At 58.9% G+C, this 16544-nt stretch overlaps 1 protein-coding gene across 2 annotated transcripts in view; it reads right to left on the bottom strand.

Moving 5' to 3' along the window:
• The window catches only part of PIEZO1 (piezo type mechanosensitive ion channel component 1), a 66796-nt gene that overhangs the window by 11337 nt on the left and 38915 nt on the right, over positions 1-16544 (bottom strand). For both annotated transcript variants that reach the window (XR_002783209.1, XM_011371889.2), the window contains exons 3-23: positions 13659-13781; positions 12560-12602; positions 12306-12444; positions 8992-9160; positions 8628-8841; positions 8354-8525; positions 8077-8181; positions 7902-7995; positions 7105-7205; positions 6085-6345; positions 5348-5459; positions 5089-5267; positions 4861-5009; positions 4547-4729; positions 4028-4128; positions 3697-3857; positions 3378-3554; positions 2655-2780; positions 2350-2550; positions 1621-1825; positions 571-675 (exon numbers count right to left, since the gene is read on the bottom strand). Coding sequence is in view for 1 of the 2 variants with exons in the window: in XM_011371889.2 (XP_011370191.1) it covers positions 571-675; positions 1621-1825; positions 2350-2550; positions 2655-2780; positions 3378-3554; positions 3697-3857; positions 4028-4128; positions 4547-4729; positions 4861-5009; positions 5089-5267; positions 5348-5459; positions 6085-6345; positions 7105-7205; positions 7902-7995; positions 8077-8181; positions 8354-8525; positions 8628-8841; positions 8992-9160; positions 12306-12444; positions 12560-12602; positions 13659-13781 (3120 nt within the window). In the remaining variant the exon portion in view is untranslated. The remainder of the gene's footprint in view (positions 1-570; positions 676-1620; positions 1826-2349; positions 2551-2654; positions 2781-3377; positions 3555-3696; positions 3858-4027; positions 4129-4546; positions 4730-4860; positions 5010-5088; positions 5268-5347; positions 5460-6084; positions 6346-7104; positions 7206-7901; positions 7996-8076; positions 8182-8353; positions 8526-8627; positions 8842-8991; positions 9161-12305; positions 12445-12559; positions 12603-13658; positions 13782-16544) is intronic.

Raw genomic sequence — 16544 nt, 5'->3', positions numbered from 1 at the left:
GGGTGGGGGCGACTGGGCAGACACATGTCTGTGTATGTGAACACATGGGCATGGATATGCACATGGATGTCGGAGACCACACTTGTGTACACATTCTGCCTGTCTGTGCATGTACATGAGGCTCTATGTACACCATATGCATATCAGGAATAAAGTATGCCTGACTTCATACCATATAGACATCAGTCTATGCACACCTGTGTCTGTCCCTCTGTCTACCTAGTACACATCTGTTCCACACCAGGGTCCGCCCCTGCATTCACACCAGTGTCCACCCCCACATTCACACTTGCATGCACAGCTGCCTACACACTGGCAAGCAAATACATGTCTAGTGGCTGGGTGTGCACATGCGAGGTGTGCCTTAGTGCCATGGGCATGTCCCCTATCTTGCTGGGGAACCACAGGATGGGACTGGCTGGCAAGGCCTGGACAAGGCATCTCTTTGCTGGCTAGAGAGGAGGGTCTGCACTCGCCTGCTGCCTGTCCCCATACAAAACCTCCTTGGCTTCCCATGAGGCTGGCTGCAGATGGCGTGTGTGGACAAGGGGCCCAGCGGTGGGTACTCACTGATGAGGTTGGTGGAGTTGGGGGCCCTGAAGAAGTCGGGCAGGTACAGCCACTTGATGAGGGCAGAGTTCATGGGGATGGCCTGGCTCCAGCGCCACGGATAGTCTGTTGGTGGAGGGTGTGGATCAGGGCTCCAGACATTCCGTCCCTGTCCCATTCTGCTGGCTTGCAGTCTCCAGGGGCCCAGTGTCCAGGGGAATCATTCTTACACTTACACTTACACACACATATTCACACAGTCAGCCTCAAAAACACACCTACTCTCACTTGGAGTCTCAAGAGCGTACAGGTCCAGAGCTTCTAGCACATTCTTATGTATACGTTTCCCAGGCATAAACTGTGCCCCAGGTCCCCATGGGAGGAACTGAGTTACATCTAGAGAATAACAGGCAGGCAGGTAGGCGGGGCAGCCTTCCTGAGTGGTGGGCCATGGTACGGATGGACCAGAATGAGACATCATCCTACGTCTCTCAGAATGGCTAAAATAAAAAATAGTGGTGACACTGAATGCTGGTGCGGATGTGGAAGAACCGGATAACACATACGTTGCTGGCGGGAATGTAAAATGGGACAGCTGCTCTGGGCATTTATCCCAGAGAAACGAGAACTATGCCTACGTAGAAACCTATACATCGCAGCCCCAAACTGGAAACCACCAGATGTCTTCCATGGGTGAAAGGTCAAACCAGCTACAGTACATTCAAACCAAGGAAAAAAACCAAAGTATCAACACACACATCAACACAGATGCACCTTATATGCTATGGAAAAGAAGCCACAGCACTGCCACTCCAGAGAGATGGCTGCAGCTGGCGGGGTCCGTGGAAGGAGCACCAGGAGCACCTGGGTGGGGCTGGGGGCTGAGTGGGGATGGACTAGAGGAGGCCAGGCCGTGTAATGGTGAGGGGAGCTGAGGCCAACTCCGGGGTCTAGAGGAGCCCACAGCAGGTGGGAAACACCCCCGTGCGCTTTCATGTGGCCACAGCCATGTGCACCGGATCACTTAGTGCTCATGCCCCACACCCTGCCCACCGCCTGCGCCCTGCTCACCAATGCACAGGGCCGGGGGGATGCCCAGGCACAGCAGGTACTGGTACAGCAGGAAGAGCGTCAGGAAGAGGCAGTATTTGGGCCAGAGACGGGCAATGGCCCTGCGGCGCCGGCGGGTGAGGATGGCCACCAGCCAGCAGCCGTGTAGGATGACCATGAAGTTCATGCGCTGCCCAATCACATTCACGGCCATCAGGAAGCAGATCTGGGGGTGGCAGAGTGGAGAGGAGGAGATGAGGATGAAAGACGGAAGGAGCTGGTGGAAGGGACCTTCCCGGTCCTGCCTGCAGGCAGCCTCGGGCCCAGCAGGTTGGCTCAGAGGGCCACAGGCAGCACGGGGCGATCAGGCAGGCTGGGAGCAGAGCACCCTGTGCCTCAATGCACTAGGGTTTCATGCACAGAGTGGGACCCTGCAGCCCAAGCCCATGGCAGCTCACATCATCCTCCTGGAGGGATGGAGAGGTTGGACGTGTCTCCACCGTGCAGGGGGAAAATCTGAGGCTAGAGGCAGAGTCTCGACTCTGACCCAGGCTCTAGTCTGAGTCCTGGCCCCCAGACCTCGCTCTACAGGCCTGCCTTACCCAGGAGAACTCTGCACCCCTGGTGATAGGTCTCGTGTCCCCAGCACATTGCAGATGCTCAGCCAAGGCCCTACAGAGGGTGGCATGGGTCCCCAAGTGGCTGAGCCCTGCCTGGGGAGAAAGGGTGAAGGTTGACGCCTGGCCTCACCTCCAGCCCAAATTTGTAGAAGAAGAAGTTGACGAAATATTTGACACAGCTGAGCAGGTCCCGGTCCAGCTGCTGACGGGTGCCATCGATGCAGACGGCCTGGGCAGGCAGCGGGGCCAGCTGGTGCTGCCGGCGGTGATGCTCCTGGCGCCGGTACACAATGGACTCGAACACCAGCAGCAGCAGAATCTGCAGGTGGTTCTGGGGAGGGGGATGGTCAGGCCCCTTTGGCCCCTGCCCCCACACATATGTTCCCCTAGCCCCCTTGATCCCACCCTGGCCTGACCCCTTGGCCCTGCCCTCACCTGGATGTAGCCTAGGTTCGGGAAGCCCTTCCGCACCCCAAACCAGTTGGCCGGGTCAACGGGCCCTCGGTACAGCAAGGACTGGTTGATCTCCGTCTTCTGCAGGTTGGTGCTATTGGGGAGGGGCTGGGGGACACGGGCAGCATTAACATCGGCTCCCTGGATGCTAGTAACTGGACGCTGGCCCCAGGGGCCACTGACCCTGGCCTGGGCCCCTGCTCCAACCACAGCTCCAGAACAGGTCTGGCCAGACCACAGCTGCCTCTGGCCAGGGACATGAGGGTGCTGTCAGCCCCCAACCCACCTTAATAGAGAAGGGGACAGAGTGACTGGGGCTGGGGAGGCTGCAGGCAGAGGCCGAGGGGTGAGTGAAAAGAAAACTCTGGGTAGGGGCTGCTCTGAGTGGCCTCTCCCCTCCCAGGCCTGGCTCAGGCTCTACTCCCTTCACCCCAGGAGACACCTGGCCTCGGTGTCACCTCACGCCATGACCTCTATTTCATCAGGGCGTCTGCCACGTCAGGACATTTCTCTAACCCAGACACCTTGGCATAGGGAGTGTGTCCTCTGTAGACCAGGTTGAAGTACACCTCCTCCAGGAAGCCCCTGGCCCTAAGGATGGCCCTCTGCATCTGTCCCTCACTCTGAGCTGAAGAAGGAGCCCCTTCGGCTCCCGAGGTGCAGGAGACTTGCGAGGCTCAGGGATGTGGTGCCTGGTGGCAGTACCTCGGTGCAGTTGCTGGAGTACTCATGGGGGCTGACGACCTTGAGCTGGTAGAGCATCTTGCACACGATAATGATGCAGGTCCATACCGTGGACAGGCAGGAGGCCATGGGCCTGAAGCGGGGGTAGGGCAGAGCGAAGGCCCAGAGCACGACCAGCAAGAGGTTCATTACTGACACCTGGTGGCAGGTGGAACAGGTGGGGCTGAGCCAGGAAGGTGGGGCAGTTCCCTCCCCTGTGGGCCTCCAAGATCTAGAGAGGCCAGCGAGGTGCCCTGAGTAACCCCACTGCAGAATAGGAAGGTGTGTGTCCCACACTCGCCTCCTTCAGGGCCACCCAAACAGTGTACAGAGCCACCAGCTTGAAGACGTGCAGCTCCAGCAGGCGCCGCACGAACACCTGCAGGCGAGTGAGGACGCTCCAGAAACTGGCGGATAGATCCAGCAGTCGCTCTGCCACCAGGCCCCACTTGTTGGCTGCAACTGTTGGGGTGGAGGACAGGCAGTAAGAAGGGACAGGGACTCGGGGCCTGGGGCTATTCTGTTCCACACAGACAAGGCTCTGGGGCGCATCCACAGGGGACCCAGTGGCCCGGCTCCTTGGTACCCCACACTCACCTCTCTGGGTCCACACTCAACCCCTCCTGACTTACCTTCTGGGGCCTGGTGGAGGCCAGCTGTGCCCAGCCCCTCATCACGGGGGGCCTCCTCCTCCTCCTGCTGCAATAGTGGGGTCCCACTCACTGCGTCCTGCCTAGGACAGGGCCCCAAGGTGTCAATTCCTACCTGTGCTCCTGTCCTACGGGGGCTGACAAATTCTGCCTGCACCCCCTCCTGCCTCTGCTTGGTGACCCGTGTTTGTGCTGCAGCTGCTGGGTCAGAGCATGCATCCCAGTTGACATTCCACCCCCGAGCCTCCACTGGGTTGGAAAAAACATCCAGCATCTGAGGCCCCTTGGCATTCGAAGGTGGTGGCCAAGGACTTCCCGCTGTCCCAGGTCACACCAGCCTCCTGTCTCCTCGTAGACGAGGCCCTTCTCTGTACTAGTGTGAAGTGGGTAATACTCTGCAGACCTCTAAGCCTTCCCCTCACCCTCTCATGAGCTGAGACCAGAGCCCACCACCCTCAGAGGCTGCAGGGGAGGTGGGCCACCTGGAGGGGGCAGGCGCACCTGTGAGCCCAGCGCAGGCGGCGGGCACTGGGCGGGGGCACGTGCTCCAGGTCAGTGAGCTGCATGAAGGGCTGGTGGAAGTAGTGCAACTGCAGGATGCAGGCGAGCAGGAAGAAGCCGGGGATGAGGATGCTGGAGAAGAGCTCGGACACGCTGAACTGCTCCAGGCCCAGGTCCCCCAGCCTGGGGAGGGTGGGCCGTCAGCACTGCCCGGCCCCCGGGTTCCCCAATGTAGAGCCTCGGGCCGGAAGAAATGAGTAGCCCGTGCCCGAACCCCACCCGCCTGCCTGTCCAATTGCCCACCCGCAACTCACTGCTCGTCAGTGAAGCCCGTCAGGTTGCGCCAGTACATGGGGAAGTCCTGGAACTGGAAGGTATAGACGGCAATGAGCACCAGCATGGTGTAGGCCACCACCAGCCACCAGAACACCTTGAGCAGCTTCCTCCATAGGCTGTAGTAGACCTGCAAGGACAGGGTGTGTGAGGCCCTCCTGCTGTGAGGCCCAGCTGCTTGAGGGTCCCACCCTGCCCACCCCAGGCACCTGGAAGAGGGTGAGGCAGAGCAAGAAGAGGAACATGTAGACGATCTTGTAGACGACGAGGCGGCCGGCGAAGCTGACCACGATGAACATGCCAGCACACACGTAGATCCAGTACTTGGCGTAGAGGCCTGTGACCAGCTCCCCCAGGCTCTGGAGCAGCATCCGCGTTCTTGTGGGCTCTGTGGGCCAAGCCAGGGGTCAGAGGTGTGACTTTAGGACCAGGTGGGAGGGGGCTGACCTAACTGCCCTGACTGCTCACCTGTGTCTCCAGTGGTGACCTCCATCAGTGCAGGGGGCACCTTCTTCCTCCTCAGCAGCTTCTCTTTGACAAATTGGCGCAGTAGGAGCCAGAAGGTCAGAGTATACAGCAACTGGGACGGGGTGAGGCGGCGTCACTGAGGGCCAGGTGGCCTGGCACCCCTCCCAGAGCCAGTGTCCAGCCCCAGAAGATGTGGGCGGAAGAAAGACCCTCAGTAGGGAGGCAGCCAGCTCAGCCCCCTGCAGGCAAAAGCTTAGCCTGTCACATACACACCTGCATACAAGTTCACACACAAGCACACACATTTGCACGCACAGGCTCATACATCTGTTCACATTCACATATGCACAGGCTCACATGTGTGTGTGCACACAGGTTCACCTCTGCATACACATCTGCATACACATGCATGCACATGGGCTCACGAGTCTCGCATGGTGAGATATGAACCCATTGAGACTCAGACCCAGAAGCAGCGTGCAACACTAAAGGTATCTGTGTCAGGGAGATGGAGACCGTGCCCGCTACAACATAAGGTCATCACTCATTCACTCAAGCAACTACTCTGGGCTGGCCAGTGGGAACCCGATGGTGACCGCTAGAAACAGGCCCACCCTTCCAGAGCTCCCATTCCACAGGGAACTAGATGATGAACAATGGTACTGTCACGGGTCTTCATGCAGAAACCCAAGGCACTAGTGTATGCTCACAGGTGCCCTGGGGTGGGAGGCACTCACCATGGCACCGAGGTCCAGGCAGGGGTAATGGGTGTGCTCCAGCCCCAGCTGGCGCAGGCTGACAGGACCCAGGGTGGTGGGCAGCTCGGAACGCAGGTCCATGGACCACACATAGCGCAGGCCACACAGCGCCAGTCCATAGAGCAGGATAAAGGGCGAGCAGAGCATGGCCAGCTGGTGACGGCTACGCACAGTCCAGATGAGGCAGGCCCAGAGCAGCAGCACGAAGGTCAGCCAGCTGTGGTAGGTGATGCTCCACACCTGGATGGCAGGGGCTGGTGGGCAGGCTGCACAGTCCACCCAGCCCAGCCCAGCCCTGACCTGCTCCCCCAGGATGCTGAGGGGGTGGGGCCCCCAGAGAGGGGCTCAGACAGGAAGGCGAACATGCCCTGTCAGTCTGAAGCACAGTAACACAGGACACACGCCCCCTACCACATGTATGCACACACACACACACACACACACACATGCTCACACACACACATCCACACACATGCTTGCATGCTCATGTGGACACTCATTTACACAAACACTCATACACATTTGCAGATGTTCACACACATGCTCACAGTGCTCACACGTGTACACTCACACACATTCACATTCAAACATATACATGTTCAAATTCACAGACATATTCACACATGCTCACACACACACACACACACACACATGCTCACACACACACATCCACACACATGCTTGCATGCTCATGTGGACACTCATTTACACACACACTCATACACATTTGCAGATGTTCACACACATGCTCACAGTGCTCACACGTGTACACTCACACACATTCACATTCAAACATATACATGCTCAAATTCACAGACATATTCACACATGCTCACACACACATGTGCTCATACACACAGCTGTGGGCTAGCCAGGTGGTTCTTGGCCCAGGAGGACACAGCTCCATCCATTTCTGGTGAGGTGGCACTGGGCTGTGAAACATGGGCTACCATCTACCTCCTGGTACATGTGAGGGAACCCGGGCAGGCTGCTCCTTACCATCATGGCGATGAGGGCACACACATAGCTCTGGTCCATGATGAGGTGACCCAGGCCGTGGAGTGGTGATGCTTCTCTCAGCTCAGCCAGCCTGGGGCGCACTACGGAGCAGGGGACAGGAGTCACTCAGGAAGCTCCAAAATCAATAGGCCAGAGTCCCTTGCTCACACCTGATTTTGTCCTAAAATGTGGCCAGGGTGCTAGAGCCCGGTGAGAGGAGGCACTCGTTGGCCCCCGGGGGCAGAAAAGGCAGGCTCCTGTCTCACATTGCTCCCAACTGTTGTGTAACCCTGGTCAGTCCTCACCCCTCTCCAGGCCTCAGTTTCCAAGGCTCTGAAGGGACAGGATGGACAAGATGGCCCTGACCCCCTTCCAGCTGTGGGCATACAAGTCCCCAGGGTGCCGGCTTCTGAGTCCAGCAGTTCAGCTCCTGCTTCATTCAGGGGCAATTCACAAAATGGAAATCAAAGCTTAAGAACAATAGCCCTCCCAATGGGGACGCTGCTACACAAAGTTCCCAGGCCAGCATCCACCTGGATGACAGACAGCCACCGTGGGCCTTGGGGCCAGCCCAAGGCAGAGCAGTCTAGTGTTTTAGGAACTGGGAGGCAGGTAGGGAGCGGGTAGGAGCCATGGGGTCCCTCCTACCCTCCACAGGGTCTTGGGGATCAGTCAGCTTCATGGCCCCAGATGGGCACAGCTGGAGAGGCTGACATGGCGCTACCACTCAGTGGCCACCAGGGGGCAGCACCAGTGTGCCCATGTCTACTAGGCTGTCTTGGCTGTGTCCTACTCACTGGGGCGCTGCTGGATCGGGCTGTGGCAGGTCAGGTCATGCACGATGCAGTTGTCGGCCTCAGGGTCAGGCCCCATGGGCGTGGGTGTCATGTGCTGCAGAGGTGAGCCAAGACCCAATGAATTGAGCCCGTGGGCAGGCTGACTTGGCCCCACCACTCAGCCTGGATTCCTCACCTGGGCAGCTCCTTCCTCCTTGGAGGCTGCAGCCCTGGCCTGGCCCTGGGGCCACTGGTCCACCTCAGTCAGCTCCACTTCCCGTTTTTCGACTTTGGCAGCCTCCTTCATTTGCAGAGACCAGAGCAGAGCTCAGCTCCTCACCCCACCCAAGGGCTATGGCCTGAAGGAGGGGTGTGTGTGTGTGTGTGTGTGTGTGTGTGTGTGTGTGTGTGTTGAGGGGGGGGTGGGTCCAGAGGTATGAGGACAGAGAAGGGCACCAGCCCTAGGCACCCACCTGGTCTGGGGGGTGGTGTGTGCGGAGTTTCAGGAGTGAGGTCACAGTGTAGTACAGGAGCAGCAGGATGCTGGGGCTCACGTACACGGGCCAGTCGTGGCTGGTGTTAAGGACCAGTGTGTTGGAACTGGAGCAGTTCGTATGGGCCACGAAGTCCTTAAGACCAAAAACCCTATGCAGAGAAGACACGGCACTGACCTCTGGCTGAGGGGAAGGGCCCATGGGCAGGTCCAGGACGAAGGGACAAAATGGGTCTGTGTGGGTGAGCCCTCACCTGGCCCAGATGCTGGCAGGTGGGAGTATATCCTGGGCGAAGGGCATCTGGTAGCAGTAGAGACAGATGAGGTGGCCAGCACCAAAGCATCCCACCATGACACAGAGTACGCTGAAGCCCAGGGGGCTGATGGGAAAGTGGCAGGCCCACCAGGTGCAGATGGCCAAGAAGACCAGGAAGTAGACGCTGGAGAAGGCCGAGGGGTGGGCGATGCCTGCAGGACCAGACAGGGGCATGCAGGGTCATACCTGGCTGGGGCTGTGGAACCTTCATCTTATTGGTCAGCAGGGAGCTTGGCAGGTGCCAAAAGCCTTCCCAGTATGACAGCCAGTGCCAGGATCCCCGCTCTCTGCCCAGTGGGTACCTGCCAGCGCGAGCAGCACTATGGCTAGGGTCCGTCCGGCGGCCACTAGCAGCCAGTGAGCTGTGATCCGGAACCGGGTGGCCAGCCGTGACCTCCGCTTGGGAGCCAGCACAAGAGATTCCTGCAGCCCTGCCGGGCAGCCGGTGTCCACATCTCTGTCATCATCGTCCTGCCAAGGTCACAGGGAGGGCTGGAGGTCAGAGGCACAGCACTCAAGCCACTAGGGAGGAATAGGGGCTGCTCCTCTGAGGGCCAGCGGACTGCCAGCCTGAGCACAGACCTGTGCCACCCTCTGCGCCCACGGTCTGCCCACTACCTTCCCGCTGCCTCACTCAAGTGCATAGCCCTGGCAGGCCTTCCTGGAGGCGGCCCACCCCAGCCCCAAACAAGTTCCTGCCAAGCCCCGGCACACGCGATGACTGACCCATGCAGACTGACCTTGGACTATTCTGTAACCCTTCAAGGGCCTCTTTTTTATCTCCCCATCTAGACCACCCTGAACCCCCCGTCCCCCCAGGACAGACAGTCCTCACAGATTCCTGCATGTGTCCTGAAAGCCCCTGATCCTGCTCAGTTTGGCCCCTGAAAGGGCCCAAGCAGGGATTTTTAGAAAAAAGGAAAGCAGTACATGCACATGTGTGCACTTCACTTTACAGTTTACAGAGCCCCTTTATACTTGGTTCCACGGGCTGAAGTAGTACTTTCCTTATAAGAAGCAGAAGCTCAGAGGAATTCCCAAATTATATGGCTGTTTGCACCCTGCTCCCCCTCTGCTCCCCACGGGGCCTCTGCAGAATGACAGATGGACCCTGTGAGGCATAGCCAGGTGCTGGGGTCTCCTGCTGCATCCTGCCAACTCCTCTAGAGGTCAACCCTCTGGAGACACAGAGGTGGCCAACCACCCAGGAGGAAACAGGATGGCCCTTCCAGGACTCCCCTGTCAACAGTGGGGACAGAGATCCAACAGGGCCTATTGCCCCAGCCCTACCTCAGGTTTCCTGAAATGGAGCTGTTTCCTAGGCAGGGGAGAGCCAGCGTGAGACAGAAAGATCATGGACTCTGTGTCAGATGCCTGGCCCCCCAGGTCCCCATCTGTACATTGAGTGCCCTGACAACGCCCTTCCTAGTAGCTGAGGCAGCACTAGGCATCCAGACTGAGAGCAGAGGCTCTAGATCCAGGTGACCTGGTCAGATATCAGTTCCGACCTCTCGTCTGTGCAGCCTGAGGCAAATCACCGAACTTCTGAGACTGTTTCCAGTCTGTCAGGGGTGGGTGGGGGCTGGACAGAAGAGGTGAATCAGACAGGTCCTGCCCTCACAGAGCCTGCAGGAGTGGGGAGTCCCCAGGGAGGTGCAGCTGGGCTGTACTCAGAAGGAAGGAAGGGAGCAGGCCAGGGGGAAAGGGCTACAGGATATCCATGACCAAGATATGAGAGCAGGACCCAGGCCCCTGAGGTCAGATGTGTAATCAGGGTTCCCCCTTTAGACCCTGGAATGCAAGGAGTGGGAGGCCCCAGCCAGCCCAGATGGAGGAGATAGCCACTGGCAGGTACAGCAGCCTGGCCTGAGCTCACCCCCGCCCACAGCCTGGCCCAGACCCTGGGAAAGCTTCTGAGAAGGACTGTGAAAAATGAGCATTTCTGGGAGTGGGAAAAACAGAGGCAGCTGCTGAGTGGAAAGACAGGTGCTTGGGGCTGCCCGTGGCATCCAGCCCAGCCAGCCCTGGCCCTGGCTCCGACTCGGCTGGTTCCACAGGCCATGACAGGCAGAAGTGTCCACTCGTCTCCTTACCTCCTGCCACAGCCCATCTCACCCCGTCAGAGCATGCGTGTGCATGGGTGTGACAATCTGGATGTGTACACGTACACAATTGTGGGCACCATGTGTGCATGTGGCCCTGCCAGGCAGTGTCACGCAGCACTTGGGCTGCTCCTAGCTCTGGGTTTTAAAAGTAGGCACCTGTGAAGGGTGCTCCCACTGCCGTGCTCCAGGATCTGTCCACACCCGTTGCACCTAGGTTGGCAGGATGGCGCAGGCTCTATGCCACTGAGGGCGCGCAGGCAAAGGTGAGCTGTCCCAGTCACACGGCGGACCAGAGTCCAGCCCCAATGGGCAGCGTGGGGTGGGAGGCTGACTCTTCCTGCTCACCCACAGGTTTCGAGAACAGTCCAGCCCCTTCCCGGCAGAGCTGTTCCAGGAAGCCTTAGTTCTGCTAATGAGGAGACTAGAGGCGGCCTTGGCCCATATGCTTGCTGGTGCCCACGTGCCCCCGTGGGAAAGGAGGGAGACCCAGTCAGGAGGGGACCCTGAGAGCAAGCAGAAGGGCAGTCGCAGCCCTGGCTTAACCCTCCACAAAGACCTGGAAAAGACACTTGACCTCCAAGTCCCTGTATCCCCCTCTGAAATGGGGGTACCAGCCTTGCCTGGTGGGATGGGGCAGTGATGGGCTGAGTCAGCTGCAGGCTGAACGTCTTGACCTGCTATGAGAAGCTGCCTTCTCTCTCTGGGCTCCTCTGTAGGTCAAGGTCCTCATGCCCCACACGCCTCAGCTACTGGACAAAGGCATGGGGGTATGGAAGGGGCTCACGGCCACTGGGAGGCTCTGGTGCCCGGACCCCTGGACTGTCACAGATCCCACCCAGCCCTGGAGACCAGGCCATACTCATGGCCACAGACCCTGTACAGGTCAGAGGAGTGCTGAGCCTTCAACCGAGGGGGACATCAGGGCCCCGTGCTCACGTCTTGCCGAAGGGAAGACTCGGGACCCTCTAAGGACCGTCTCTGATTTAGAGCCTTGCTGGCTTCTGAGCCTACACGGCCCCCACCTTGCCCACGAGCCCGCTGACAATGCTGTGGGTGAGGCTTCTCAAATGTCTATCTCTGTGTCCATTAGTCCATCTGTCCATTCGTCCCAAGGACTCCCTGATGTTTGGCACAAACCATCCTCTAGCACTGCTGACTCCCTACTGTCCTGTGACCACAAAGAATCTCCTCCAGAACAGTCTCTAAAGGCACAGATGTTGTCTGGGATCTCTGCAGGTGTCCCCCAAGGAGGAGCCCTGCCAGGACCAGGTTTTAAAGGGACACGTGCTGCATTGCTAGTGTACCCCACGCCCATGGGAAACGTACCTTCTCTCCCCTCTGGTTTCTTACCTCTTTATAATTTGCACAGTACTGATTCTTACAACTAAAAGCCCACATTTGTTAAAAAAAGGAAAAACAGAAAAAGAAAGTAAAATAGTCCTCAGGTGTCTGGGATGCAGCTCTAGGATGCTCCACCCCTACACACTTGTGCCCTGCCCACCACAGCTCACCGGCTCCCGGGCACACTGGTTCTGCGGGGCTTCCCGTGCGAGGCGCCCACAGAGGCCAAGGCACACAGCGGAGACCACCAGGATGCCCAGGTCGGGGGCCACCAGTCGCACAGCATTGGGGATATCCTTCAGATCCAGCCTGTGAAGGGCAGGAGAGCCCACTGGTTGGCCCAAGAAGGCAGGTGCCAGTGGAGGTGGCGCATGGAGTGGGGGATCCCACTCTTGGGCCCAGGAAATCCCCTGGGGTTTCTTACCTCGTGACCCCTACGAGTCGGGAGAGGTTCTCCCAGTGGCTGCCTGTGGAGAAAGGTGCGGGGGAACCAGGTCATGAGGGTGAAACCTGAAAAACCCCCTCCAGTCAACAGGAGGCCCTCGAATCTCCAGAGTCAGGGAACCCTTGGTCTCCAGGACTCCTATGGCTGGTTTCTGGGATGCTTGAAAACATTGCCTTTTCTGGTAGGGAGACAGAAACCCAGCCAGGAAAGCCAGACGGATCAAAGGCCCATTAGCTCTGCCTGGCAGAATGGGATTCACAGCCCAGCTGGGCAGTGTGCGGCCTCAGCAGAGCTGATGTGGCTAGGAGGCTGGACCAGGCTCTCAGACCCATCAGTTGGGGCCAGCTGCTCCTTAGGGGCTGCAGTGAGGAGGCCTGGTCAGGACTGGCACACAGTGAGGCACCTAACTTCCCTCCAGTTTCTAAACAGAGGAGGGGCACACTCATCAGGGAACGAAACCAGAAGTCTGGTGAGGCAACCTGCATGCCCACCTGGCTGAGTGTGCCAGGCAGGAGCCTGGGGATCTGGAGGTGGGAGACCCCAGCCAGGCAGGAGGCCTGGGAACCTGGGGCTCCCTCATCTGAAGACCAGGGGGTTGACGTCAATGGTGTTGGAGGGCTGGGTGCCAACAGGCCAAGGGGTGCAAGGGCGCGGGGCAGTGAGGCTGAGACTCTAAGCCCCAGCAGGTACTGGAGAAAGATGCTGACTGAGAGGGGGAGGGGCGGGGAGGGGAGAGACATTGAGAAGACCAGGGCCGCCCCAAGAGCGGTACTCCAGGTTCTGGAACTAGCACCACACCAGTGCTTAGCCCAGCCCCACAGCCAGCCATTACCGGGGCACTTAACGTGGGCCATCTCAGCTAAACATAAGTCATGGACAGGCTCTCAGGGGGTGGCCCACGTTGGGCAAAGCCTGGGTGAGGCAGGGCAGCCAACCTCCCCATGGAGACACAAGGTTCTTGCAGGGCTTCAGTGGCTCCCTCTTTCCCCCCACCCTCCAGTTAGCTCAGGAAGGACACTAGCTCTCCCCCAAACCTGCTGCCCCTGGGCAGCCGCTTCTCCACCCCTCAAGGACTCACAGTTTGACCCCAGAAGCTGGTCCAGGCTGGGCACGGTGCGCAGGCATATCTGGAAGGTGAAGTGGGCCACGAGGAAGAGGAGGCTGAAGGCCAACAGGGCTCGGAGGAGGCGGCCAGTGTGACCTGTGGGCAGAAAGGGAGGGATGAGGCCAGTACACAGCCCTGGACACACAAAGAGTGTGTCCTGGGGGTCAGCACCTGATCTCATTCAGTGCTCTGGACCATTCCACTGACTGCTCACAATAGCCCCATAGGTGGGCACTATCGTGACCTCCAATTTATAGACAGAGAGATGAAGTGACTTTTCTAGTCACAAAGCAAGGAATCAGCTGAGCACAGCAGTTCACCTGCTGTCTGGGGCTATGGGGCAGTGCGGGGCAGGAGCCAGCACTAGAAAAGCCCTCTAGGCTTGGGGAGACACCTTCGGGTTTGTTCACGTGTCCAACAAACATCTGTGTCACTCTGCTCGGCCCTGGCCACAGAATGCTGCTTCGCCCACCTTGTATGGACTGAAATCGTGCCCCGGGATCAGGGGGTAGAGGAGGGCAGGCTGGGATCCTGGCTCTTCGATGAAAGTGGGGCGAGCCTTGCCCTCTTGCAGGAGAGGGTATCATGGAGCTAAATGCTTCCAACATGTGTATAGAACAAGTCATCTCAGAAAGGAACAATGGCCACTTGCTGAGAGCCTCATCATCCTGAGGGCCTGACCTCGTGGAGGGAGAAGCCAAGGTACAGATGGGCCCAGGAGCCCGTGAGCACAGGCAGAGGCAGCCCTGGACAAGTGCCTCTTTTTGCCTCGAGCCTGGCAGGAAGAGGCATTCACAACCATGGCTGGACCCTGCTCCCTGGGAAGGAGGATTCAGCCCACCTGATAAGGAGACCTGGGCTGCAGGGAGAGAGCTGGGCGGCCTTGGCCCACGTGAAGAGAGGACTCGGGGAGCCCTGGAGTCACTTCTGCCCCGCGAGTGGGTGGGCAGCTCTCATTCTGTACAGGGGCCAGGACCAGAAACCTCTGTTCAGTTCTGACTGCTGTACTCTGAGCTCTGAATTCTGGGTTAAGGACACTGGGAGTGGGCAGCTTCCTTCTCTAGTCCCTGGCTTTTTGGCAGAAGCCCTCAAGTCCTCACCCTTGCCAGCCATCTGATTTGCTGCTGACACTTACAGAGCAGCTGGGCCCCTCTTTCGACTTCCCAGGGACAGGTGGGGTCACCATCAAACCAGCCCTCTTTCTCTTGCCAGAGGCTGGCAAGCTCAGGGCCCCTGTCCATTTTGTTCACTGTCTTTTAGCACAATCACTATTTGTTGAAGAGACTCAGAACTGGCCTGTTTCCCTTACCCTAGGGCTGGCCTAGCAGGTAAACTGCTGAGTGACATGTCATTCACATGCTGTCTTGCCTGACTTTGCCAAGGAAAGCCAGGCTCAGATTGGGGGAAGGACTCCCCTAGGCAGCCCAGAGAGGCACCCAGGTAGGATCCCGACAACCTCTCGGTTTCACTCCTTTCTAGGTCCCTCTAAGCCCTGACATTCTGACCCTTCGATTGCAGCCTCTGATCTGTGGTGGGCAGGGGTGAGCAAGAGGGAGAGCAGGGTGGAGCTGGTGGAAGAAACAGCTCGCTGGCGGGAAGAACAAACGGAAAATGAATGGGAGAGTCTGGCCCTGGGCCCTGGCTGGGCCCTTCTGCTCAGAGCCCCAGGCCAAGAGGAGGGAGAGGCCATGGGCCTCTCCACAGGAGTACAGAGCTGGGCTGCCAGTGGGCGCTGTGCAGGGCTGGGGGGTGGGGGGAGAACTTTCCAGAGGCTGGCCCATACTCCCTCCCAACTAGGAACTCACAGCAGCCATAGGGTGAGAAGGCAGAGCTTCCTCCCTACCACGGCTCGGCCTTCCCTCTGCCCAGCCTGCCTACATGACACTTCTCGTACAGATCTGGGAAGTCCCAATGGGTGATGTGGTGGGAGAGCCCCTGCCCCACTCTGTGGACTCACCCTGCTCCCAAGCTATGGAGACCTGAGGCCGGCCTTGACAGCTACCCAGACTGATGAGCTCCCATACACGGCAGGACCCACGAGTCAGGGCGAAAGCCCCTCAGTAGGAAAGTGACCGGAACACCTACCTGCCTCACACCTGACAGCCTTCTCATCCAGGACCCCCGGACATCCGCCTAGCAGGCACATCAGATGTCAGCACTTCCCACTGTCTTGCCCTCCCCTTCCCGATTCGCTTCTTGGCTGGCTCCACAGTGTCCTGGACCCTGAGTCAGCACGGAGCCGAAGGGCTGGAGCCCTGGCTCGGTGACTTTAGCTCCTCTTGCCCAGCTGGAAGAGGCAGGGCGGGTCCAAGAGGCACCCCTGGGAAACATGTGCCTGGAGTGATGCCCCACTGAGACAAGTGCTCCAACCTGACCGTCTTCTCCAGGGATGGCCGTGGATCCCCACATGCTTGCCAGCATCCCCAAACGTCCATCTCTAAGAGTCCCCTATCCTCAGCCCTGAGCTCCTTAGGGGTATAATGGCATCTGGAATCCCTCCGGGGCCCTGCCGAGCCCCTGCTCCCCTCACTTGGTCGGCTCCCCCACCACATCTGCTGGTCTGACCTCCGGGAATTGGAGTCTGGCCTGGCCTGATGGGCGGCCCTGCCTGGCACTCAACGCACCGCCTATCAAAGCTGGGATGCTCTCGCCTGCCTGTGCCCAGCTGCACTGGGAGCAGACAGTCCCCCTGGGAATTCACAAGTGGGCAGCAGGGATGGGCAAGCCCAGAGGGCAGCTCTGGCTCTAGGTGAGAGCAGGGGGTCAGGCAGGTGAGGGATTCCTGCATCCGCTCGGGAGGGATAAGGGGTGTGGCCAGGGCCCATTAGAGGTACTGGAAACAGGTCTCTGTGGACAACG

This window comes from Pteropus vampyrus, unplaced genomic scaffold (assembly GCF_000151845.1).
Source record: "Pteropus vampyrus isolate Shadow unplaced genomic scaffold, Pvam_2.0 Scaffold196, whole genome shotgun sequence".
Classification (NCBI taxonomy): domain Eukaryota; kingdom Metazoa; phylum Chordata; class Mammalia; order Chiroptera; family Pteropodidae; genus Pteropus; species Pteropus vampyrus.
Note: the sequence above shows the minus strand (reverse complement) of the source record. Positions and strands in the feature narration are given on the sequence as shown.